We start from the raw sequence: 25,727 nt of genomic DNA, 5'->3' as shown, positions 1-25,727 counted from the left end.
GTCTTTGAAGTTTTTAACATTTGAAACCACACAAAAAATTATTTTTTATCATTCATTAAAAAAAACATCTAGTCAGTAAGTCATTTAATCACCTGCAATCACTGCATCAACTCTCAAATTTACTATAATACCAATTTTTATATTTTTTAAGGGATCATCAGTTGTTTACCATGAAACACTGTTTCGGGGATTTAAATATATATATATATATATATCCAGGTTTGAGATGTTCAAAAGTTGGGACTAATGAAAACAACGAGGTTGTTAAATAGAGCAAAATATTTTTTTTTATTTGAGGGTAAACAGTTACATATGGTCACTACAAACAGCCGTCTCTTTCAGTCAATGAGACTTCCTTAGTCGACCCTGAACCCATAGACGCCACAAAGAAAAACCTATATATATATATAATTACTATAATGGTTATTAAATACCTACAGACACTAGTGTTTCATCCTTTCAGGAATCATCAGTGCAGGGTGTCACGATTAACACCAGTCGATAGATTCGAACCCGGCAACAAAAGCCATCTCTGGCTTCATTAGTAAGGACCGAGTCCATTCCGCTACCGTTAACTGCGAGAAATATTGTTGAAATTCAATTATTTATTTTTAAAATGCTTTTTAATGTCTGTCAGAGTGATCTAATCATTATATGATGATCTGCGCATAAGAGCTAAATTGACCAACTTTTTATTTCAACTGAAAGTGCTCAACAATAAGAAATATATATATGACCTACTAGCAGGCAACCTGGTGTTGCCCGGTTGAAAAATATGCTTTAATTCATGCAGATTTTTTATCTATATATATTAATACGATAGTGTGTGTGTTTATTTTGTTACAGATTTCTTCCGAGTGACTGTTGCACACATCCATATACACACATTTTTTTTTCTTCGTAAGTTTTGGTTTCAGTTCAAGCTGATGCACCCAAGTGATATGGATATATATATATATATATATATATATATATATATATATATATATTTTAATAAGAAAATCGCTAAATGAAATCTGCATAAATTAAAATATCGTATTAAAGCATATTTTATGACCGGGCTACGCTGGGCGTCCATGTTAGCTTAAATAGATACTTTTGCAGTTTTAACAAAAGTGCTACAATAATTCGGGACAAGATCAAAGTGTAGTATCTGTTCTTCAGATGCTGCACTTCTATTTCTTGTTCTCTTTCGGTGGAGGAGAAATCCTTCACGACTGAGGCAATTTTTATTTTTGTACCTTTTCTCCACGTTAAAAAACGACCCTGGTGTCTAACTCTGTCCCGTGGGGAGGCATAGTAAATAGGTACAATAATATCAGGGCGTCTCCATTTATGCTGAACATCCACAAAATGCCAACATCAATATATTACATATGAATGAGTCTGCTGTGGAATTTCCACAGGTGCCGCTAGTTTATTATTATAGAGCCAATTCTCTATTGATTATCATCCAATATATAGTAATGATTTCAAAAGTTACTAAAAAATTTTTGAATTGGGTATCATCTGCTTAAAAATTAAGTGACTTTGAACTATATATGTTTAATTTTGCAGGGGTAATTCTTCTATACGATTTACCCTGCCAAAGTCATCTGGTTTGTTTTCAATTTTGACTTCTTAGCAGCAAATTTTACTAACAAAAAAACAAATTGAAAGTGTACTACAGGTTCGAATACCCCATATATCAAAAATGATGCAGAATGTAGAAATTATGCATAAATAGAATTCAGCCTAATAATTATTAAGAAACCATAGAAAAATCAATAAGTAATTAATACTTGTTTTTTGAAAAGAATATGCAAATTAGATAACCCTCATGTAGTCGATGGCATATTTATGACTGAGTATATTAAAAAGTTCATTTTAATAAGTATTAAATAGAAAAAGTATTGGGCCAAGATCACAGTGTAGTATCTGTTCTGATGTATACTTAAGTTAATTTGTTCTTCGTCAGTGGAGCGGAAACCTTTCTATACTAAGCAATTTGTACTTTTGCTTACTTCCAGAGTGTTCCACTTTTTGAGGAGCTGGTTTTCCCCACATGAGGAACAACCTTGTCTCACATTTTGCTTTCGTGGAGAAGCAAATAGGGAAAGTAGTCTTTTAATATCAATGTGAGAATGAAAATAAAAAAAACTCAACTTTATATATATATATATATAGAGAGAGAGAGAGAGGGAGAGGGAGAATAAATGACAAAAAAAGTTATATTCCAAAATTCATGATGTTGACCATCTTATAATTTATTCCTTTAATTCAGTTGACTTATACAATTCTTGACAGTATCTGTTTCGTATATTTAATCGTTGAGCTATATATATATGATTTTTTATGATTTCTATAAAAAATTGCTTTTTGCCACTGTCCATTGTTTTCATACCATAATATGTTATGGGTCCAAGAAGATAATGCTTGCTTGTCCTAAAATATATTCCTAATAGTGTATATATTGTGTTTGATTTTTGAAACATATGATAAAAATACTAGGCAGGAGCTGTTTGGCGTGTCCTATCCTGCCTTGATAGAGTTCAAAACCCGGCTTCGAAACTTAGGTGATGCACTTTTCTCTTCTCTGCAACCTTTATCCCACAGAAGAGATGCCACAAGCGTGTCTCTGCTCTATCACTATTTTCCTTGCAAGTGTTCGACTGAACTCCAATCTATGGTCCCCCCACCTCTTGCCAAACTTGCGCAAAAAATCACTTGACAAGCTACAACCACTATATATGATTTTCTCCCCCAACTATCTATACCTAAATCTAAACGCAGATTTCATGAACAAAGCTTCTCTCCCAAAACTGCTCGCCATGGAACACTGTTTCTCTGGCCTGCTTCCCAATTGAATACAACATGGTAGCCTTCAAATCCAATGTAAACAAGCTCTTGTTGAGCCGTTCCCTTACATAATCAAATTCTACCCAATTTACACCATTAACGATTACTATACTACCACCTTACATTCAGTAGTCCTTATCCTCGAGTGGTCTTCGAGACTTGATAAGTGGTGACTCAAGTAAAAAAAAAAAAAAAAATTGAGATTCTGTTTACGAAAGGAACCAGCCTATTAACTATTCCAAACATTTCGCTAAGAAACAACTGTTTCACATCAAAATCATTATCCACACAAAGTAGAGACAAGAGCTAAAAAAAAAAATGTTTTATACATTTTTTTTTGTTTTTTTTTTTTTCCTAAAACGGAATGATTTGATATTTATATGCTTCGTGGCACTCACCTCCGTTTGGTAGAGTTGAGCCATAAGTCTTCGTTCCAAAACAGCTGTAATCAATCAATTGCTCTAGAACAGCCGTTTTCCCACTTCCAACTTCACCCTGAAGAACCACTCCCCGTGTCTGGCTTGACCATTCACAATTGAGAGCCTGCAGGAGAAAGAAAGAGACAAAATCTTAAGTCAACAGAATTAAAACAAAAAAAAATAAGCAATAAAAACGATGTAAATGTATACAAAATCAATATTTTACTTATGAAAACTGAAGAAAAAGCTGGGAATTTTTTTTTTTTTTTTTCTCGATATTTCAATGCTTATTTCCAGCGAATTAATCTTTTCATTGCATCTCATATGTTTGGAATTAGTGAAGACAGAGGGAAACGTACTCATATAAATACTAGCAAGAAGACCTAACGTCGCTCAGGATCGATTGAGGTTCACTACTGTTTATTTTTCACTAGACTCATAACACAATGTTACTACTACTTGGACGTCTTCAAGTCCAACATAAACAAATTCCTGATACCCCCCCCCTTTAAGTAAAACACTTTATCAGATGTCCATTACTAACGATTACTACGATATTGTCCCATTGATCACTTTACATTACATACAATAACTCTTATCCCCGAGTGGCCTTCGGACCTTGATAAGTGGTGACTTCCATGTAAAAAAAAAAAACAAAAAAACTACTCCTACTTCCATTTCATCCTCCTACTACAACCGGAAGAAGATGAAACATTAGAAAACTCTCTACATTAGTGTTTTATACATATAGCTTCAATTTCATATCATATACGTATTTCAAGTTTAAAGTGGGTTTTATCTCTATAGATTCCTTTAGTGATAAGGGCATGCAGATATTTGGTACATTAGAGGGTAACATAAAGATTCAAGACTGCTTCCATTGTCTTTCACAAGAATTTTATACATATGATATAAATGCCATAAAAATAAAATATATTAAAAATTTTAAGGGGTTATGGCCCCATAGCCTCCTTTAAAGTATGCTTGGAGATTCGGGAACACTTCCATTGCCTTCCTCAGTAAATTTTATTATAAGACTTATACACTTTTAGATTTTATGTAAATTCTTTAACCTTTCTTTCAATAGGGAACACATACATCATGCACATTAAGTTTATGTATATACTAGCAGATGTACGCAGCATTGCTCGGTATTAAACGTAACGTTAAATTCCTTAAAAAAAAAAAATTAAGTAAAAAACAAACAAACAAAAAATCACGGAAAGAAACTGAGACATGTGCATGCGAGTATTATGTTTTTTTTCTAAACAGTTCACCTTTTATTTAATTGGAATTCATTATTGAGATGAGTATTATTAATTTATTTATTTATTGCGAACTATTATCTGCATCTTTCTTAGTTGTTGCTTCACGATTTTTCGGTCCACTATTCCTCTGGCCTTCGTCAGGAAGTAACCATGACGGGATAGGAACTCCGAATCTCCTAACTGCATTCTCAGTAATTACTGCCATCCAAAGTTGTTATCGTCTAACTTTCAGGGCTCGTGGCACAGTGGATAAAGACGTTGAATTTCTACGGTTCCAGGTGAGAATTGTCTGAAGATAGCGGTTTCAATCCTACCCAAAGCCGACCAGAGGCTTACTTGGCCAAAACGTGGTGAGATGACAACAACTATGGATGGCAGTAATTGCTGAAAATGCAGTTAGGAGATTCAGAATTCCTATCCCGTCACGGTTACCACCCGAAGAAGGCCAGAGGAATAGTTGGTCGAAACGTTGTGAAACAACAACTAAGAAAGATGAGGATAATAGTTATCTCAATAATGAATCAATAGTTCCCTTCTTGTAAGTAAAAAGAAAAAAAATACTTGAGCTGAGATCGAAACTAAAAGTTAAAAACAGTGAGCTAAGTACGATAACCATTAGGCCAGCTTGCCACAATCTTTAAAAAGTGTTTTCTAAATTACTTATTCTTAACATAAGGAAGTTGTCAAGCTACTTTTAAGTACATAAAATTATTTGGTGGGGTAAACCAAAGGCTGTTTTGCTTTCTTCTATTCTTATTTCTCTTCTAATTATTAATATCATGTTGCTTGTATTTCATTTCAATATTATCATACCTACTATTCTCTAGAGCTGGGGTATAAATATTACTTCATTTAGTAAATACCTTTTTATTGATAGAGTTATTGCTAAGCCATGTTCAATATAACTGATAGCGAGTGTTTGAACTTTGGGTTCATATATATTGGGTTAGCATTATCCTTTAAATACAGTTCGTATGCATTTTTTTAAAACTAAATTGAGCGTTGTTGTCTACCAGACTCCAGCTATGTAAAAAAAAATGCATGCAAGAAGATTTCATACAAAAAAGATCAATAGGAGGAGCACCAAATAAGTGGGCTGGATAGAGTCTCTGCTGTATGGCTATTTTCATAGAAAGTGCTCGACTGAACTCCAATCTATGGTCTTCCCTCGCCAAATTTTTACAAAAAAAACACTCGACTAGCTACAACCACGATATATGATTTCCCTGACATTTTAACTGTGCCTAAATCTAAATGCAGATTCCATGAATAAAGCTTCTTTCCTAAAACTGCCTGCCTGTGGAACATTGTTTGTCTGGCCCGCTTCCCAATTGAATACAACATGGTAGCCTTCAAATCCAATGTAAACAAGTTCTTGTTGAGCCGATCCCTATAAGTAATCAAATTCTTCCCAAATTACAACATTAACGATTACACCTTTATATTCAGTAGTCCTTATCCTTGATTGGCCTTCAGACTTTTATAAGTGGTGACTCCCAAGTAATAAGAAAAAACAACGGTTGAGACAGGTATGCTGCTCTTGACAGTTGAAAGACTGCTCCAAGACTGTGGTAAATGCCGCAATTTTGTTTTCAAGTATGTTTAAGCTCTCTTAGTAGCTAAATAAGTGAAAACTATTAAAAGTAATATTCTGTTAAAACAACCTGCTTGTGTATGAATGCTGAAAGTGATAGTCATATATGAAACGAGAAGGGGAATAAAATTGGAAAAATATTTTGAAAAGTTTCGCTGATGTAAATTCCAGTCACATAATTTTCTTGTCATCTTCATTGATATTCCGAAAATTTTACAACGGAAATCAGTCACTTGCAGACTGGTTAATAAAAGAGGGCAAATTCGGATTTTACATTAAATGAATAAACATGTTAAACGAGTGTGCACTCTCGATAAAAAATACTGACAAAAGAACAAACAAAAAAAAAAAAAACATTATCCTCTGCCAGTGTTTGCAGTAATACTCATATAAAATAACGTCTGAATCGATAAAGTTAAAAAAAAGAAATAGGAGAGAGAGAAAAAAAGGTTTCAAACTGGGAAGTTTAAAAAAAAAAAAAGATTAGAAAAGAAAAAAACGTATGAATCGGTATAAAAAGAAAAAAACGTTTCATTATAGGAACTGATTCTGTTTTTTGGCTTTGCAGAACATAACTGAGTTTTACAAAGGGAAAGGAAACCAAAAACAATAACATCAATGTTTGGTGCATTTCAAGTCAGGAAGCTGATATCTTTAGACAGAAAAAAAAAATGATAGTTAAATATATAATTATTTTACTAATACCAGAGTGCAATAATAACAAATGAAAATTGGCTAGTCAGAAACAAATTTTAGCAGTTTTAGATGTGTTGAATTACCTGTACTAGAAAACCTGTCAGTCAGTTTTGATTTTTTTTTTTTTACTAAAGAATCCCCACTTATCCAGGCCAATAGCTAAATAATATATATATAATGAAGAATATTATGGTAGGACCGAAAATGATGAATAAAATGATGTTTCCGAACTTTTGAGATATGGATTGATTACTTGGATCCTTTGGACTATCGTTTTCATCTTGAGTGTCATTTTTTACAATGTTTCAGTTGATGTAACCTCCGATCTTCTTCAGCTGTATCTTGCTAAACTTGGGAATTTTTCTGTTGAATGCTGGAGTCTGGATAGAATTTTGAATGGAACCCATTATTTAAGCCATGAATGTAGCATGCTCTTGTTCTGTCAGCCATGACTGAGTAGAAGTCTTAAGTAATTTGCAATTGTATTTTTAGTGTGGCCTGCACTGAGGATTGGACTTTCAACCTCCAGAAGAGTGTAATTTATAACTGAATTTACAAAGTACTTTATCCGCTACGCCACAGAATGATGAGAACAGTAGCCCAGAGAATCCAAATAATATGAATGAACATAAGGATGGTTTATTAAAAGAAATTATTATTAAAAGTCATGCATTTAATCGATGCATTTTTGTTATAGTTATGATGGGTGTCTAACCTCCCTCCTCCTCCTCAGTCAACCCTAGTGAGAGTAACTGCTTCAGTTGCAGATAACCTAACTATGCATCAGATAGAACTGGATTACATCGCATGAATAATATGCATCAAGTGACCTGACTTAGGGTTGATGGCAGAAGGCAGCACATACAAAAAAAAAGCGATTTCTCTCTTAGATTTCAACAGATAGGAAATCGTCATAGCAGCGACAAATTGCATCTAAATCGCAAACCAAGTTTAAACAGATGCTTATTAGCCGGAGAAAGAGAAAGGCGAAGAAATGCAAGGCAGAGATCGACAAAGCAAAGATATCAAAAGATAAAGATATTTCCAATTTGTGCCGCTGATGTTTTTCAAGAGCTTTCAGATACAAACATTCTGCTAGGCATTGGCATCATCAGCATCAATTGCTAAGCATTGGTATCAAGACTTAAATTTTCACCATATAAAACTATGACAGAAGATTATTAGCATGATATGGAAAGAATAAAATTTTAAGAAATAATAAAATCTGACTCATTTGTTGAAAAGTTTATAACAAGGAATTATTTGTTTTGTTGATGGTTGTACTGTTATTCTCATATTTGTATTGTTTGGATTATTGCAGACTTTTTTTTTTTTTGCACTCTGTCCTAGACGGAGAAGTTAGGAGTTGATGCACTAGCCCAGATGTGACAGCAATACTCCATGTATAAACAAATGGCGGTTTTATATATATTAGTGATTACAAGTAGATTTTTTTCTAAGAAATAATAAAACACTTCTCTTTTGGCAGTTGTGTTTTTCTTTTTTTCACCAATAATCTTCTGAAGCTCATGACTGAATGAAAAATGTCTTTTCAACCTTTATTTTATTAGTTTAAAAAAAAAATGAGCCAAATCATATTATAAAACAATGAAAGTTTAATAGAACAATATACTCTTTTTTTTTTAATGAAAGCAGTTAAACATCTGAAGAAATTCGAATGTTATATTTTCAAGTCTCAACATAAATTCCAGTGCATATTTAAAATTACACTTATTTAAAAAAAAAAAAAAAATACAGAAAAATCATTATGATGTATGTACTCGTCACAAAGCGAAGATGTCATATTCCAAAAATCATATGGGTTTTACTAGTAACTTTTCTATTTGGCTAGTAAACGAAAATATTTAGGCATCAAAGATCAACTAAAGATAAATTTGTGTGTAGATTTGACCCCCACTCTAAAGTTTGTTTTATGTAAAGAATTTAAAATAAACAAAAAAACAAAACAGAATAATTGTTTCCAGCAAAAAAGTTATAATACTAAATTAATTATTCTTTTTGTGTGTGCTTCATATTTTTTGGTTTGATTTGCAAAACTTTGTTTTTTTTTTTACACATTTTTTTGTAGACTTTTTTTTTTTTTAAATAACACTGATATTTTCAAAAACTGATAAAAAAAAAGATCAATTATTTTGTACGAGGATTGGAAATCCAACTCGAAGGCATGAGAGAAACAAAACGCTGAAGATGAAGTCGAAAAATCACAATTGAAATCAATTTCTTTACTAAGGAAATGAAGAGTGCATAAAAATTACACATAATATTTATAGATTGCAAGACCTCACCATTTCAATGTCTTTAAACAACCATTCTCGGCCAATAAACAATGCTTTTCCTTCAGGATGAGGAACCTCAAACTTGATAGGAAACATTTTTAGCTGGGGTGGTCGGATGGGTGCAAATCGAACTGAAAAAAAGAAGACAAAACATCGATATTATTACAGGTTAACAATGCTTTTAAATAAGGTTTTAATTATTTTTTTTTATGAATTCCTGCTTAGCAAGACTTGTGAGCCACTTAAAGGTAAGAGTTACAGAGATTATTAATTGGACGATAAATAACACCATAAGAGGATTGGAAAACAAAGAAATGGAATGGGCAGAGTTTGATTATACAAGGTAGATGGTTCAACAAGGACTTGTTAACACTGGACTTGAAGAAGACCATGTTGTAGTTAGTTAGGAAGCAGACTTGTGGTATTTTGTTCTACAGATCTGATGTTCTAAGAAGAAAACCTTCTGAATGGAAGTTTTGTTTGATTTTAGGTATGCAGAGAGACACAAAAAGACTTTGCTGTGGTTGTAGCTAGACAACTAATAAGCGAAATATTTCAGAATGCAACGAAAGATTGTCGCTAATTAGAACACCTATCATGAAAGTTGAAGTAGAGAAAGGTTAGCAACGTGTCTTCTGTGAGACAAGGACTGTAGGAAAAAGAAGAAATCACCCTTACACACACTGGCTGCCAATGAGTTTGCCATGGCAAAAGGCGTTATAAAAAGTAATAGCAAAGTCTATATATAAATGATAGAACTATTTTATTACGATTTGATGAAACAAGTAAAAATAAAAGAAAGAATAAAAAAGAGTTCAAAGAAAGATCTAGACAAAGTAAGTGTTTTTTGTCTGTATGTGTGTAAGTGAGTTTGTGAAACTGTGTATAGGTTGTCGCTATATTTAGTAGTCAATGGTTCTGTCTCGTGTTGTTTGGTGAGATATTTGTAATCAATTTGGTTGTTTTGTTTGATAGCATATCAACTCTTCTCAGGTTATTCAATGCCAAAATCCAGTCATTTTGGAAAAAAAATGTTTTTATACTTCAAGTTCTTTATATTTTCAAATATTTATTCATGGTGTTTAGTTTGGTTGTTTTTCCCGGCATATCAATTTGGGTTATTTAATTCCGAGTTTGATCATTTTTGATCACCATTTTATGCTTTTTAAGCCGTTTATATATCTCAAATATTAATTCAGAGTGTCTAGTTTGATTGTTTCGTTTTACGGCATATAAACATATTTTGATTTCTGTTATTTTGATAAAAGATTTTATGCTTCAAGTTTACATCTTTAAAATATTCATTCATGGAGTTTGGTTTGGTTGTTTTGTTTTTATGGCATATCAACACTTTTTGGGTCATTTAATATCGAATCCAGTAATTTTGGAAAAGATTTTATGCTCCAAGTTCTTTATATTTTCAAATATTTATTCATGAAGTTTGATTTGGCTTGGTTTTATTTTATAATATATATATATATATATATATATATATATATATATATATATATATACACACACACACGACTCACCACTTATCAAGGCCCGGGGGCCACTCGAGGATAAGAGTTAATGGGTATACATTAGTCAATGTGATTATAGCGTAGTAAACATAAGTAGTGGGAATTTTGTAAATTGGATTACTTAGGGGGACGGTTCATCCAGAACTTGTTTACGTTGGACTTGAAGATAATCAGATTGAAGTCAGCTGAAAAGCAGGCAATCGGAAGATTGTGGCTAATTAGAACACCTACTATGAAAGTTGAAGTAGAGAGAGGTTAGCAATGTGTCTTCTTGTGAGACAAGGACTGTAAGAAAAAGAAAAAATCACCCCTACACACACACACAATGGCTGCCAATGAGTTTGTCGAGTTATTTAATGTTAAAGCTAGTTACTCTGGCAAAACTTTTATGCTTAAAGTTCTTTATATCTTCAAATATTTAATCAAGATATTTAGTTTGGTTGTTTTGTAGAGGAAAGTTGTTTTTTTACTTGAACATGATTGAGTTTTGCAAAGGAGAAAAAAAAGCAATTAATATTTAGACTGTCTAATCTATCAGCATCAGTTGCTTGTAGCTAAGTGATCAAGACAAGATTTAGTTGCCTGCAAAGATTCCGTATAGTAATTAATAACACTGTGTTATGACTGACATGGGTTCGTTTGACAAGTCTTTCACTGGTAGCTGTATTTTTGGTTCTCGCTACCAGGTGCTAGACTACTGAGGCAACTTTTCTAATTAGTAAAAATTTAGCATTAGTGACCAATCAAGATTGAATATTTAATAGAATTGATGCACAAACATAAACAAACCCTTCATTCACTTGTTGAACCATGCATAGATATGTAATTTGAAGACCAGTTGGATTGACAAGCCATAAGAGTACAAAATATTTCCTATGCAGTTGTATTTTTGAAAGGTGGCTTAAAAGTACAATTTGACGGTAAAGGATTATCTACCAATCTCCAGCTTCTGTCCCATCACCGCAATGTTCCTATCCTTACAAGTACTTTAATTAAATGTGTTTTGAAGTTTTCTGCATTGGGGGCACTAGTTGTCAAATTCTATAGGTAAGGTCATTAATTATATTCCTAGAACGTATTTCTCAGTAGAATGCCTTGTTTTCAGAATATATTGCTCATAGAATGAAATTTCACTGAGAGAGAGAAGCATTACTTTCAGAAAACATGACTCCAAGAAATAATATTACTCACAGAAAAAAAAAATCTTTGAAAACATTACTCTTTGGTATTGGCAATCTTCTTTGTACTTAACGTGATTCCTCAACCACTACCTTCTAGTATTGATTTGGGGATGAAAAATAAACAGGCAACATAAGGTTTTCATTTTTTTGAAGAATCAGATAGAAGAACTTATAGATACCATATATAGGGCATAACATGACCAACCTATGTACTGGATCAAGCAGCTCCAATCTTCTGTCTAGCCAAAGTAATGGACAAAGTAGATGAATTCCTAGCCACTAGGACCTTGACCCACGGCACAATAGCTTGCCAACCACGGTCAACAAGCGACCTACGTTTTGGGGGAGGGAGTACCCTTTTGAACGAGGCTTTAGTCTGTGAATTTGTGGTGATGCTGACAGGGTGATTCTGCAGTTTTGCCGACTTGCATACTTCAAATATAAAGATGAGGAACTGCCAGCCAGAGTATGCTGTAGATTAGATGCCTACAAACTTTGAGTCGTGTTAAAAATAAATGGGTTATTTAATAGAAACTAGGAAGAAAATCTTACAGTGCAAATTAAATTATTCAATACAAACAATAAAACTCTTTATTTCTTTTTTTCTTACCGTCAGGGAGAAGTCCAACGCTGCCTCGGGTGGAAGCAAGACGCAGGGAAGACTTTCTTTTGCCAAACAACTGCAATTCTTCAATCGGTCCTGGGGCCGTAGCTGTTAATAGAGAACACAGACATTCAATACAATTAAAAAGAAAAAAAATTGCTGAAATCGTTTTTCAAACCAAAATAAGCACCATGACATTAACTCTTCGTATTATGTGTTGTATGCACATATTTTCTCTGAACACAGACGGGAAAGAGAAAGAAAAAATACTGTTTGGGTTTTTATATTATGAAACAGTTTTGGAATCTAATATCTCTCGTGATTGATTTGGAGAAACTGCTGCTTTTGTCCAATCAAGAAGTGATACGTAATTACAATGGTAGCTGTTGCTAATGATATGTTTCCTCGCATCTGATTCAGGTTGCCTTATCAAATATCAACACACACACACACACACACACACACACACACACACACACACACACACAAAATATAACATTTTTCTCAACACAGAGGTTCCAGACATCGTCAGTCTTCAAATAAATAGGCAGGGTTAACTGAATTAAACAAACAATAAAAAAGGGATCAGTACAAAAATTGTCACCCGATCTTCTATAATAAAAGGACTAGCTTCAAATCAAATTCATTTCTCTCTAGCTTTGACTAGAAAAACAGCTACCACACATTAAACGTTGCCAACAAAAGAATCAAATAAATCTTAGGAATGCTGCATTCAGAAGCTTATTGATAGACGGAAATGGATCATAGGACGAAATTCATGATTAAATAACTCTGATATTGAGCCATAAATTTTCGTTCTGATAAAAATGATAAAAAGATTTTATATATATTTTTTTAATATTTTAGATAAGGATAGATTATTTGCATTATTTGGATTCTTCGAACTACCATCTCGTCATGAGTGTTATTTTAAAAACGTTTTTGTCGATGTAACCTCTGACCTTTTTCAGGCGTATCTGAACGGATTTTTCTGTAAAACTCTTGGTAAAATTCAGTTGTAAAGTGACAGTCTTCTAGAGGTTGAAAGTTTCAATCGTCAATGCGGAAGCGACTCTAAAAATGCCATTGTGAATTACTTTCGACAAGATATACCCAAATAAGGTCAGAGGTTACATAGAACAAAATGTTGTGAAAATAACACTCAAGATGAGAAGTGTGCAGAATTCAAATAATACGAATTTCTTGTCTTATTCAATGAAATATTTATAGGTATAATTTACATAGTTATTAAAACCTATTTTCTTTAATTACTGATGAAATCGCAATAGAACTCGCTAATGTAAACTATTTTCATCATAATTTGCTACTAAGACATAAAAAGAGTCTAGGATTTTTTTTTTGTTAAAAAAAAAGAAGAAAAAAATGCCATTCATCAATACTAAAGTATCATTTGTTTTTTGTTCTTAAATATCTACAGACATTGTCCTACATAAATTTGGAACCAATTTACTTACTGATAGAATACACTTAATCTTATATTCAAAAGTAGATAAGGTTCATAAATTTATTTGATTCACTTTGTCTAGCCAGGAATAAACGCTAAAATTTATATATATATATATATATATATATATATATATATATATATATATATATATACATACACACAAATATATATACAAATAGCGTGTGTATGTGTGTGTATATACATATTAATTATTATTATTTATATAGATACTATATGTTGAAATGAAAATCTATGCAATCATTTGTATCAATCATAATGTGTATGGATGCTTTTAGTGACTACGAAGAAATAAAACACGGGATTAATGGAAACCAATCGTGGTTTAAGTGTTATTAGAGAATGACAAAAAGCATCAACATCAAATGTTTTTATAAATTATGAGGAATTATTATGAATTTGCCGATGGCTGAAGAATTAAAGTAGATAGAAACCCTTTACCGCTATAAATACTATTATTACATATGTATATCGTCACAAATAAATTGTTTTATTCTTAGAGATTTATTACGTTGAGAGGGGTTAAAATATAAAAAATCACCACATTTAGCTATATCATATATATATAGTTTTAATAGTTGACACGCACACACACTTTACATATATATATATATATATATATATATATATATATATATATATAAAGTGTGTGTGAGTGTGTGTGAACTATTAAAACTATATATATATATATATAAAAAAAAAGAAAAAATCTTTTAATCCCTGGGCCATTCGTTGAAAAATCATTTTGCTTGTTAATTCATCTTTTGCAATCACTGTATCGATAATATCGATTCTTTTTTGGTCTGATGAAGTATTATCCTTGAATTGGGATTCTACTGAAATACGTATGCGCATATGTAACCAATAATTTTGTATAATAAACAGATTATATATATATATATATATATATATATATATATATATATATATATATATATATACACACACACACACACACACTAATATCTATTATATTAATGATTCAAAAGTGTCTCCAAATCTATACTGGACTACTTAGGCAAGCTTTTTAATCGGTTTGGATCGAAATTTTGAGCTCTCAAGGAGTCAAAGTTCAAAAGGTTTGGCCTTTAGCGGTTTCTAGCAAACTACTCAGCCAATTTTTTGTCTAAACATTTACCGAGCATATGTGTTGCTTCATTGAGTTTTCTTACTCTCAGCCAGACTTTCTCTGTCTATAATTTTCATTTCGTCCCATAAGAATAAATGGTTTGAAGATTGCAAAAGAAAAATAAAGAAAATAAAGAATAAATAATCCCTCGCAGCAGATATAAATCATCAAAGTATTTATTTGTGGGGATGAGGGGAACAGTCGATTCAAATAGATAACCATTTGGAAACAAAAGAAAGGGAAATCCTGATAAGAAAAATGGTAAATTATCGGAAGCGGCACAGTGGAAGCTTACCAGTAGATAGAAATGTGTTGGCAGGCTGATAATGAAACTCACCTTCGGCCCAAACATCCAATTATACCAATTCTTGGAATCAGATCAAGAAACCACTTTGTTGAAATTGTTCAACGCTTAATTCATTGTTCCAAAAATCTTGATGAGGATCGTTAATGTAGAAGGCAAGAATTCCTTCTGTTCAGGCAAAACAGAATTAGCTTTCATTTCAAGAAATATATGATCCATAGTTTTAGCTCAGTAATTAAAGAGAAGCATCAATACTGAGAATTGGAATATATTCATAATACTGACTAGCGGGCTGGATGGAAATTCCACAGCAGCATCTCTCATATGTAATATATTGCTGTTGGACATTCTGTGGACGTTCAGTGTGAATGGAGACCCTGTGATATTATTGTATCCCTTTTGCTAAAACTGTAAAAGTATTTATTTAAGTAATCTGGTTAATGTGGTGTCAGAATATATTTGGTTATTACTAGGGCTGTGACAAAAGCATATTCTTTTCATTGTCTTGACTCTCAAGTATATATCCGACACAGACTCAGTTAATCAATCGAGAACCACATCACTCTATATAAAAGCATATAAAATATTAACTGATATATACTCGAGAGTCAAAACAATGAAAAGAATATTCCGTTGTCACAGCCCTAGTTATTACGGTTTATCTCACATATTCTTAGAGGAGTCTGTGACATATTTCCATTATATGGACGCTCAGCACAAACAGAAACCCCATAATATCATTATACTATCTTTAGACAGAACAGATACTACCCTTGGATCCTGGCCAGAAAACCAAGAAGGTATATTTCAGTTTGACGTATAGCTTAAAAGTGATATCATTTTTTTTTTTAATTTTAAATTTATTTATATATTTTGCATTGCATCTATGGTGATCGGGAGATCCTAATTATTAAAAAGGAGAATATTAAGTTAATGTATCTATATACTAATTTAATGTATGTAGTATGTTATCACGTTCTATGCTCCTTTTTTAATAAATAGAATCTTCAGATGGAATCTACATATTTTTAAAAGTGAAATTGTCTGTGTGTGTACATTTCTCTACCAAAGTACTCTGTCAATTTTCGGTCTACAAACTCGAGATTTGACATAAGAGATATTGAGATTCAGGAAAATCTTTTTAATCAGTTTGAGACCAAAACAATGAATGTTAAGGAGTCCAGATTGGGGTCAAAGTTTTTTAAAAATTGACTTCTGTGGTCTCTACCAAATTACTCAATCAATTTCTGGTCTAAACATTTGAAATTTGAGCTGTTAAGGGGTCAATGTTCAAAAGATTTGACCTTTGCAGTCTCTAGCAAACTACTTAGCCAATTTTTGGTCTAAACATGTGAAACCTTACATAACGGGTATTCAGACATGTGGCACGCATTTTCATCAGTTTTTGAGTGAAAATTTGGCTGCCAAAAGGTCAAAGACTTTGCAAGGATGCGGTATAGGTAAAATACTTGTTTTCTTTTCCTTATAAGGAAATGTTTTCCATAATGTTTTATTGTTAAAGTGTTTTTTATTCAATAAGTTTGAAGAAAGACTGTTCTTGTGAAAATTTTCAAACAACATAATGTTTGGATTTGTCTGAATAGTCTTGAAACAATTGTAACTAACGATGAAATACACTATTTGTTGCTGTCCACCCATTCTTTGATGTCTTGGTTTTTGTTAAAACAATATATGAATGCTCAATTATGAAATATGATAATTTTGTAGCTTACAGTTTAAGTCATCTCTTTTTGGCTTAAAATTCATTGGTATATGAACGATTACTGAATTAAATAAACCCAGTAAAATTCGGAATACTACAAATAAGACTATATATATATATATATATATATATATATATATATATATATATATATATAGTCTTATTTGTAGTATTCCGAATTTTACCGAATTTTACCGACGGTACCAATGATATGTCTCAACTAACAACTTTCTGTATACAATATATATATATATATATATATATATATATATATATATATATATATATATATATATATATATATATATATATATATATGAAAGAGAGAAAAGTAACAAAAGGATGCCGAAAATAGTTGGATTTTTTTATACGAGACATTTCTCTGAAACAATGTTTCGATTTTAAATTGTAATAAAAACAATTAAAAAAATATCCTTCTTGATTTGTAAATGTTCGGTTGGAGTAATAAAAAGAAACAATTAGAAATGACTTATTCTCACTAAATAATATTTAGCAATAATTTAAGCTTTTTGTTGAATTGAAACATTCTGACATACGAAATTAAATTTTTATTTTACTTAATACATACTGAAACATAATTTATATCTGCAACAAATGTGACAGATGTTCTGCTAAGTTTAGCTGTAATAACTTGACGCTTTTCATGTTATTTACTGTGAAGTGCTTTAATGAAAAAATGATCTCCCTTTATTTGGTCGGCCATACAGTTCAGTATTAAGATTGGAAATTGATGAATTACAAGACAGTGGGCATGTCAGAAATATTTTTATTTATTTATTTATTTTGCTCGTCAGTGAACAGTTATTTAGAATTGATATGTGTTTCATCCAATCAATTTTGAGTATGTCCTTGAGCCCATCCTCCCAAATTGAATATATTAAAATATAAAATGTAAAAAATATGAATATAAAAAGTAATATACTGTTATGAACTGGGCACAAAAGGATATAGGGTTTCTCATCAAATCCCAGGCAACGAAGGGTCTTCCTACTAGTATATATATATTTAATTAATTAAATAATAATTATTCATTTATACCTACACACATGAGCATTTCATGCATACGCAATAATCAGTGTAGATTCAAATCCAACTACGAAGCCACCCTTTGCTCCATTTGTTGCTCTACCTGAGAGCCACCAAACAACTGCGACGAGAATGAAGGGAATTAAAAACTATTAAGTGCCGAATTTAGATGAATGCAATGAAAATCTAGAGTGTTCGCACAAGCGGAAGACGTGAACATTTCAATAGACGCTAGTTAACTTCCTTACTTATAACTATGCAGACAGTACCCATGCTTAAGTATTCTTAAAGGGGCTTGATAATTATAATTAAATAATAATTATTCATTTTTACCTACAGACACTAGTGTTTAATGCTTACGCAATCATCAGTGTATATATAGTAACAATTTCTGCTGGTCATGAGATTCATATTCAGCCACAAAGGCTCCATTTGCGGAGCCTTTACCTCAGGGTCATCAAACCATATATAATAGAATTAAACATTGGTTTGACATATTAATTCGAGTGCAAGTATACACATAAAAGAATCTATTAAAAGAAATAAGGCCATATTTTTTCACCGAGGAATTTAAAATCCTTGCTCTTAAAACCTATCTACATAAGTGCTGTCCAAAATAATTGAACAGGAACAAGAGCGGATACATACATTATATATATATATATATATATATATATATATATATATATATATATATATATATATATGCACACACACACACACACACACAGAATGCTAAAACACTGCAAAAACAAAAGAAATAAACAATAAAATTCAATCCATTAATTTTCAAGCCAATTTCAATTTTCTCTAAGAATTGTAATCTTGAAAATTCAAAAGGTTGAAAGAACTTCTGTGCAATTTTAAACCAAACAACAAAAGACTAGAATTTCTTCTATTCTGACAAGAGTAAAAAAGAGAGATTGGTGCAGTTTTTTTTTTCGTGTGTGTTTTCTTTTGCAAATGCAAACAATAACACTTTCATTGTTTATTGTAAGTTTCAAAGATAAAACTTTTGCGATATTTCGAATATAAACTTTTAACAGATTTCTTTTCGTTTATTTTAGTTTTTCTATTAAAAATATCAAATGTTTACCTTACCTCCTATAATCATAATAAATGCAAACATTTTATACACACGTCAGACAGTACTTCTTGAGAAATGAAATTTTTAAATCAAATAAGGCCCTAAGATTTGATTTATACAGTCTTGTCATTGGGGAAATGCTAGGTAGTCATGTTAGGTGGCCTATTAAAAAAATCTATATATATATATTTTTTTTTAATTCTGGTCTTGATGAAGTTAATCGCTTTGCAAACCACTAACCTCAGCAGGTCGTTGATAAAAAAACTGATAGTGATTAGCGTGTGTCATTTTATCATCATTATTTTTTTTTTTAATTCATGCTCACCCCAAACAAGGCATATAGCCATTTGGACATAAGGGGCTACTATTTGGATCCATGCTTAGGCAAGATGAACAAGATGTTGATTTACATTACATTTAAACTTCAGTCAGGGAAGCAAGCAGCAGGAAGGGAATTGGAAGTCTAGCTGTTCGAGGGAAGAAATTATTAGAATAAAAAGCTTTATGGCATTTAGGGACCTCAACAGTGAAGGGGTGAGGTTTTGTTGCTAAGTGGGTTTGTCAGAGGTACATCGAAAGGAACACAACTGCAATGAGTTCATCAGAGCACATTCCATTAAAATAATTGTAAAACAGGCACAGAGATGCAACATTTTGGTGATGAGACAGGGGTTGGAGCTTAGGTGACAAAGTGGGATCTATTAGATCGGAAACTCGTCTTTGGACACTATCCAAGAAGGAGAGACTAGCAGTAGATGCACCAGCCCAGATGTGGCAACAGCATTCCATGTATGAGCAAATTGTTGCTTTTTAGCTGGTACAGAATACTCTCAGGTGTGAGTAGTCTTCTAGCACAATAGAGGGAACCCACCTTCTTTGCAGGACGCCTTTGCAATGTCCTCAATGTATTAGTGAGAGAATTCAGGTGTGCCTATATCATATAAACCAAACAAATATTGAATTTCAAGTGAAACAAATGGTACCTATGTAATTGTCCGGTCTCAAGTAGTAATATATCCAAAAATTACGAAAAGCGATAAGGTAGAAAAATAATTCTTAAGGAAAAAAGAAATTTGTGAAAGGAAGTAAAATTATTATGCTTAGTTAAAAAAAAAAAAAAAGAGATAAGTTAACAGGGGAGATAATGAAGTTCAGTTGCTTACGTCACATGACAAACATAATTTTTTTTTTTTACGTTTCTATAATGTAGAAGCGCCTAAATTTGAATGTTTGACTCTCGGATTGGGTGCTATTTGTCACAGCGATTAAAAATGTTTCTTGTAATTGTTAAGATAATCAAATCCAATAAAATGGTTTGTTTTGATATTTAATTTGTACAAATTTATCAACACCAGGTAGTCATGTTAGGCAGCTTATCAAAGAGATCTGCTATTGTTTTTGAATTCTAGTCTTTATGAAATGGCTACGCAAACCACTAACCTCAACAGGTTGCTGATTAGAAAACAGATAATCATTAGCGCATTTTTTTTTATCAATATATTGAATATAAAAGTTGATCTCTGCTTTCTTTGTGTTTGTAAAACAAAACTTGTGTTGATTCAAAGATTAAATAATCAATTTTTGTTAGTCTCAAACGTATTCTATTTTTGATCTCATCAAATTCAATAATTTGTCTTCTTCATTATTCTTCGTCTATATAATAAAACTAGCAGGCCACCCGGCGTTGCCCAGTCGTAAGATACGCTTAAATGGTATTTTAATTCATGCAGATTACATATTTATTATTTTAGAGACAATTCTCTATCGATTATTATATTGAACGTAAGATATAGACGTGAGATGAAAACTATGTGTGTATGTGTGTGTTTTGGTAAAATGTCTTTTGAATTATATTTCACTCTTTGTGTATACCAATCTATTTTGCTAAGAAGCTCAATGTATGTTAGATATAACAACAGAGCATAGATAAAAGAATAACAGTAAAGTTATATTTCGAATGTTACTATACCGTTATATATATATATATATATATATATATATATATATATATATATATATATATATATATACAGACGGCAAAAAGAAAGCCCGCACTTGTAATTTTTTCAAAAACTGCAAATTTAAGCTAAATTAAATGTAACTGTTTAAACAAACTATACTTTTGACTAATATGAAGAGTCATGATCTTCATTGCATCTGACGAAGTCCAGACGGCACTTTCTGTTCTTTACAGAAATCATTGGCTTGCGTCTTCCGACATATCCTTGCAAATTAAATTCCTTTCATCTGTTCTTGACAGTAGAAAGAGAGCACTTTTTAACAAGATTGCACGGTTGTTGGATTTTGGGGAGGCGTTTCAAATCTGTTTCTTAGGCTGCGGATCTTGATAGCATTGTCTTCCCTGTTGGAGGTAACTCTAGTACGACCAGATTTAGGGACATTATGAACACTGCCGGTGTTTTGGTGCTTTTGCACAGTCTTTCATACCGTTTTCTCATCACATTTCAATCTGCGGCCGATTTCTCGATTGGATAAACCAGAAAGGTGGAGATTAATGTGCTCCTGACGATCACTAAGAGAAAGTCGTGGCATATGGACTAAATGTTACGTTGTATAACCAGGAACAACAACAATTTAGATTAGAGATGCTTTGTTGCCTGTTGGTGGATATTTTAAACTAATTTAGGGGCGATAATTTAAGCTGGTTTTAAGCGAATTTGTTGCTGCAGACTTCCTTTTTGCCTCCTCAATTTGAAGTTATTTTTTTTAATTGACGTGAATACTAGAGTATTTGAATTAAAAGTCAACTATGAACAAGTAAAATCATAGAGGAATAAAAGGCGAATATCAAATGAAGTATAGGTTGTTTAAACAGTTACATTCAATTTAGCTTAAATTTGCAGTTTTTGAAAAAATTACAAGTGCAGACTTTCTTTTTGCCGGCACTATATATATATATTCACCTGTCATCCCTTTTTTAAAAGATGAATCGACCATTATCAAAGTCAAGAATCAAGCAAGGACGCCCAGACGGTTTACAGAGTTTTATAATTAAGATAATTACCATTATTTTCATCCACAAAAAATTCAATTGAGACATCAAATGAGTTTTAATTTTTTGACAAGTGGGGTCACTGCTTATTTAGGTCTAAGAGCCATTCGAGGATAAAGGTTAATAAATGTCAGATAGAATGAGAACCAATACCGTGATGCTTGGTTGTGGTGGAGCTTGGACAGGGTTTGATTATTAAAGAGATTTTATTTTACAAGATAAATACATTTTTTAGGAAAAATACATGAATTATAATGCAATTCAAAACAAGCCGAATAGCGTAGAGATAAAATATTTAACAGTCATGAAGACAAGGCATCAGAGGAACACCATTATAGAGTCCTATATTAAAGGCAAACTGGAGATAGGAAAGTCAATATTATTCGTGTGTAGAGATAGAATTCTATCTTTTTTTTTATTATTATTCTGCATTTTATTGATGAAAAATTCAAGAAACAAAATAAAATGAATAAAAGATTAAAAGAAAGTAATAACAAAAATCTGGAAAAGAATCAAATGAATTTTTATGAAACAAAAAATAATTTTTTTGAATAATAAAAAAAGAAACAATAAAAATGAAACCAATAAAGGGAGATTATTTAGCAAGCCATTATCTAGAAAATAATTGGAAACACCATTATAAATAAAGGAATAAATTCTAGAGAAGCAACAATAACAAAAAGGGGAAATAAATAAACAAGTTTTTAAAAATGTGTCCAGAAAGGGAGAGAACAATTAAAAAAAAAATGAACAAAATTAATAAAAAATAAATTTGAAATTAACAAGCGCCAGTCCAAAAAAAAAAAAAAAATTAAATTTTTAAAGAACCAACAAATAAAATTAAATACATGTAAAATTTTTAAAAAATATGATTAGAGAAAGAGAAGGAGTGGGAGTGAGAGATAAAAGAAATAGCATCAAAGACAAAAATATTTTTTAAATTAAAAACAATGCAAAATGAGCCTTGAAGATATTTTGCTTCTATCGGCAGATGACCCCTTTTAAAGCACCCAAGGAAAACTCATTTGAAGATGATCATGTTTCATAAAATATTTAAAAAAAAATATAAATCCCCAAATCAGAAATTCTTGCCATTCAATTATCATGAAACTATAAAGGCTAACAAAAAACTATATAATGAAGCTTACGTTCATTTTTTTTATCATTTATATCATCACAAAATTATATAATAATAATAATAATAAAAGCTATCACAAAGCTCTATATTAATGGCCATCATGAAACTATACCATAAAGGTCATTATAAAATTATGTAATAAAAGTCATTCCACAAATATCATAAACACCATTTTGAAAGTACATGATGTTATCCGGAACATTTTAAGGTGTCATTAAGATTAAGTCAAGATATGACTAATTTGTTTTCATATAACTGACTTAACTAATGTCCTTCGTACTTCTAAAACTGCTTTAGCTTTTGCAGTGGTGACAGTAACTAATGTGTTTCGCTAAATAAAGCAAATAAACAAAATGTCTTTTATGCATATCTTTTTTTTAGAATTGGTTCAAATTTTAAGTTATTATTTTTAAATCAAATTCAATTCTGATTTTCTGTATTATTCAGATGTTACGATTCGGTCGACATAACCTCCGACCTTCCTCAGGTGTATCTTATCGAACTCAGGAATCTTTCTGTCAAAGTCGGGAGGAATCTGTACGGAATTCTAAATGGTACTCTTTTTTAATTCACAGGGATAATATTCCATCGTTCCATCTGCCATGACAGAGTAGAGGTTGCAAGTAATTTGCAAATGTATTTGAGTGTTTTCTGACTACTGTTCTCATTTTTTTGAGTGCTATTTCTATAATGTTTTGGTCGATGTAACCTCTGGCCTTCTTCAGATTATCTTATCGAACTCGGGAATCTGCACGGAATTTCAAACAGAACATTTGTTTTTATGCACAGGGAGAGGAGGTGGGGGAATCATGCTCTTGCTCCATCAGCCATGATTGTGTAGAAGTCCTAAGTAATTTGTAATTGTATCTTGAGTGTTGCCTGCACTGGGGATTGAACCTTCAACCTCCAGAAGAATGTAATTTATAACTGAATTTTAACAAGTATTCTATCCACTATACCATGTGTCTTGCAGTGAAAATAACACTCAAGATGAGAACAGTAGTCCAAATAATATGAATAGTCAATCCTCACCTAAAAATACTAAGAATATTCGTTTATGTTGTCACCTAATCTAACTGGTAAAGAAAGTAAACTCACTGTTTATTGAGTGTGGTCTCTGCATGGTGGTGAGGGGACTGACTCCATTGCCAGTGCTAAAACTCATCAAGGACGTCATACTGTCCGAGGTTGGACATCCAGGCGTACAGTTTGAGTACACTGGATGGTGGTGATGGTGATGATGATGGTGATGGTGGTGATGGGGAAAGCAACGGGTGTAGCCATGGTGTCCTTGCTCACTGCCGGAGGAAACTGAAATAACACCAAGTCAGGGAGTGAACAAAAAAATATTGTTAAGTCGTAGAGGGAGGGAGTGGAAAAAAAAAATAAATAAAACAAAGTAATTTTTTTTTTAAATTCAACAAGGAATAAATAAATTCAAGAAACCAAACAAAGAAAACATGCAATTTAAATTTCTATGATAAAGATGATGATTGGGGGGGGGGGGGGGGTCATGGCTCATCAACCTTTTTCTGATTATTTGTGGCAAAAATGAGGTAAGATATAAAAGCTGATTCACCAGCAACAAGAAGAATTCATGTGGTGACATGCATTGTGTGTGGGCGACTTTGACGTGATTAGATCTCAAACCTACCAATTTACGTCTTACAATGAGTTCAATGAATAAGCAATGAAATTTGCGTACATGCAAGGACTGAATTAAACGCCCTTTAGGAGACAGACATAACTAAAGGCTGAAGAGAGTCCAATATAAGCAACCAACTATAGATTCTCAATTGGGATTTGAAACTGACGGTACCGATGTTGCTCTGATCTTCTGTAACACAAAAAAAATTATGCTCTTATTTTTTTTCATTTTTCCTAATAATGAAACACTCTGCTGGGGTTCTCTCATATATTCATCTTCATATATTCTAAACAAATTTATCAATCATAATGAAATATATATATATATATATATATATATATATATATATATATATATATATATATATATTTATATATGGAGGGGATGATCTATAGATTTTTGTTTTAGTTAAAAATCAATAAATATTTATTGTTTTATTATTACTACCAGTAGTGGAAGATTTTGGTTTAAACAAAATTAAGAAAAAATAATTAAAGGAATCGGTTTTGGCATCGGAAAACAGGTACAAATTTTTCCGATTCCGATACCCCCCAAAAGTTTTCCGATTCTGATTAATCGCCCCAACACTAATATATATATATATATATATATATATATATATATATATATATATATATATATATATATAGAGAGAGAGAGAGAGAGAGAGAGAGAGAGGTAAATTTTTACGACGTGCCCCAGCATATTATAAACACCCCAACCTTCCAATGT

The 25,727-nt window shown here is 31.8% G+C and overlaps 1 protein-coding gene across 4 annotated transcripts in view; it reads right to left on the bottom strand.

Moving 5' to 3' along the window:
• Window positions 1-25,727, bottom strand: part of LOC145246629 (protein TANC2-like) — a 1,068,463-nt gene that overhangs the window by 125,546 nt on the left and 917,190 nt on the right. For 3 of the 4 annotated variants that reach the window (XM_080108301.1, XM_080108304.1, XM_080108303.1), the window contains exons 6-9: window positions 24,446-24,658; window positions 12,427-12,528; window positions 9,122-9,243; window positions 3,237-3,381 (exon numbers count right to left, since the gene is read on the bottom strand). In XM_080108301.1, coding sequence (XP_079964427.1) covers window positions 3,237-3,381; window positions 9,122-9,243; window positions 12,427-12,528; window positions 24,446-24,658 — 582 coding nt within the window. The remainder of the gene's footprint in view (window positions 1-3,236; window positions 3,382-9,121; window positions 9,244-12,426; window positions 12,529-24,445; window positions 24,659-25,727) is intronic. The other variant, XM_080108302.1, reaches the window with a different exon arrangement.

The sequence above is a fragment of the Euprymna scolopes genome, chromosome 24, assembly GCF_053919585.1.
Source record: "Euprymna scolopes isolate OS-2025 chromosome 24, ASM5391958v1, whole genome shotgun sequence".
NCBI lineage: Eukaryota > Metazoa > Mollusca > Cephalopoda > Sepiida > Sepiolidae > Euprymna > Euprymna scolopes.
This window is presented reverse-complemented; position numbering and strand designations above follow the sequence as displayed.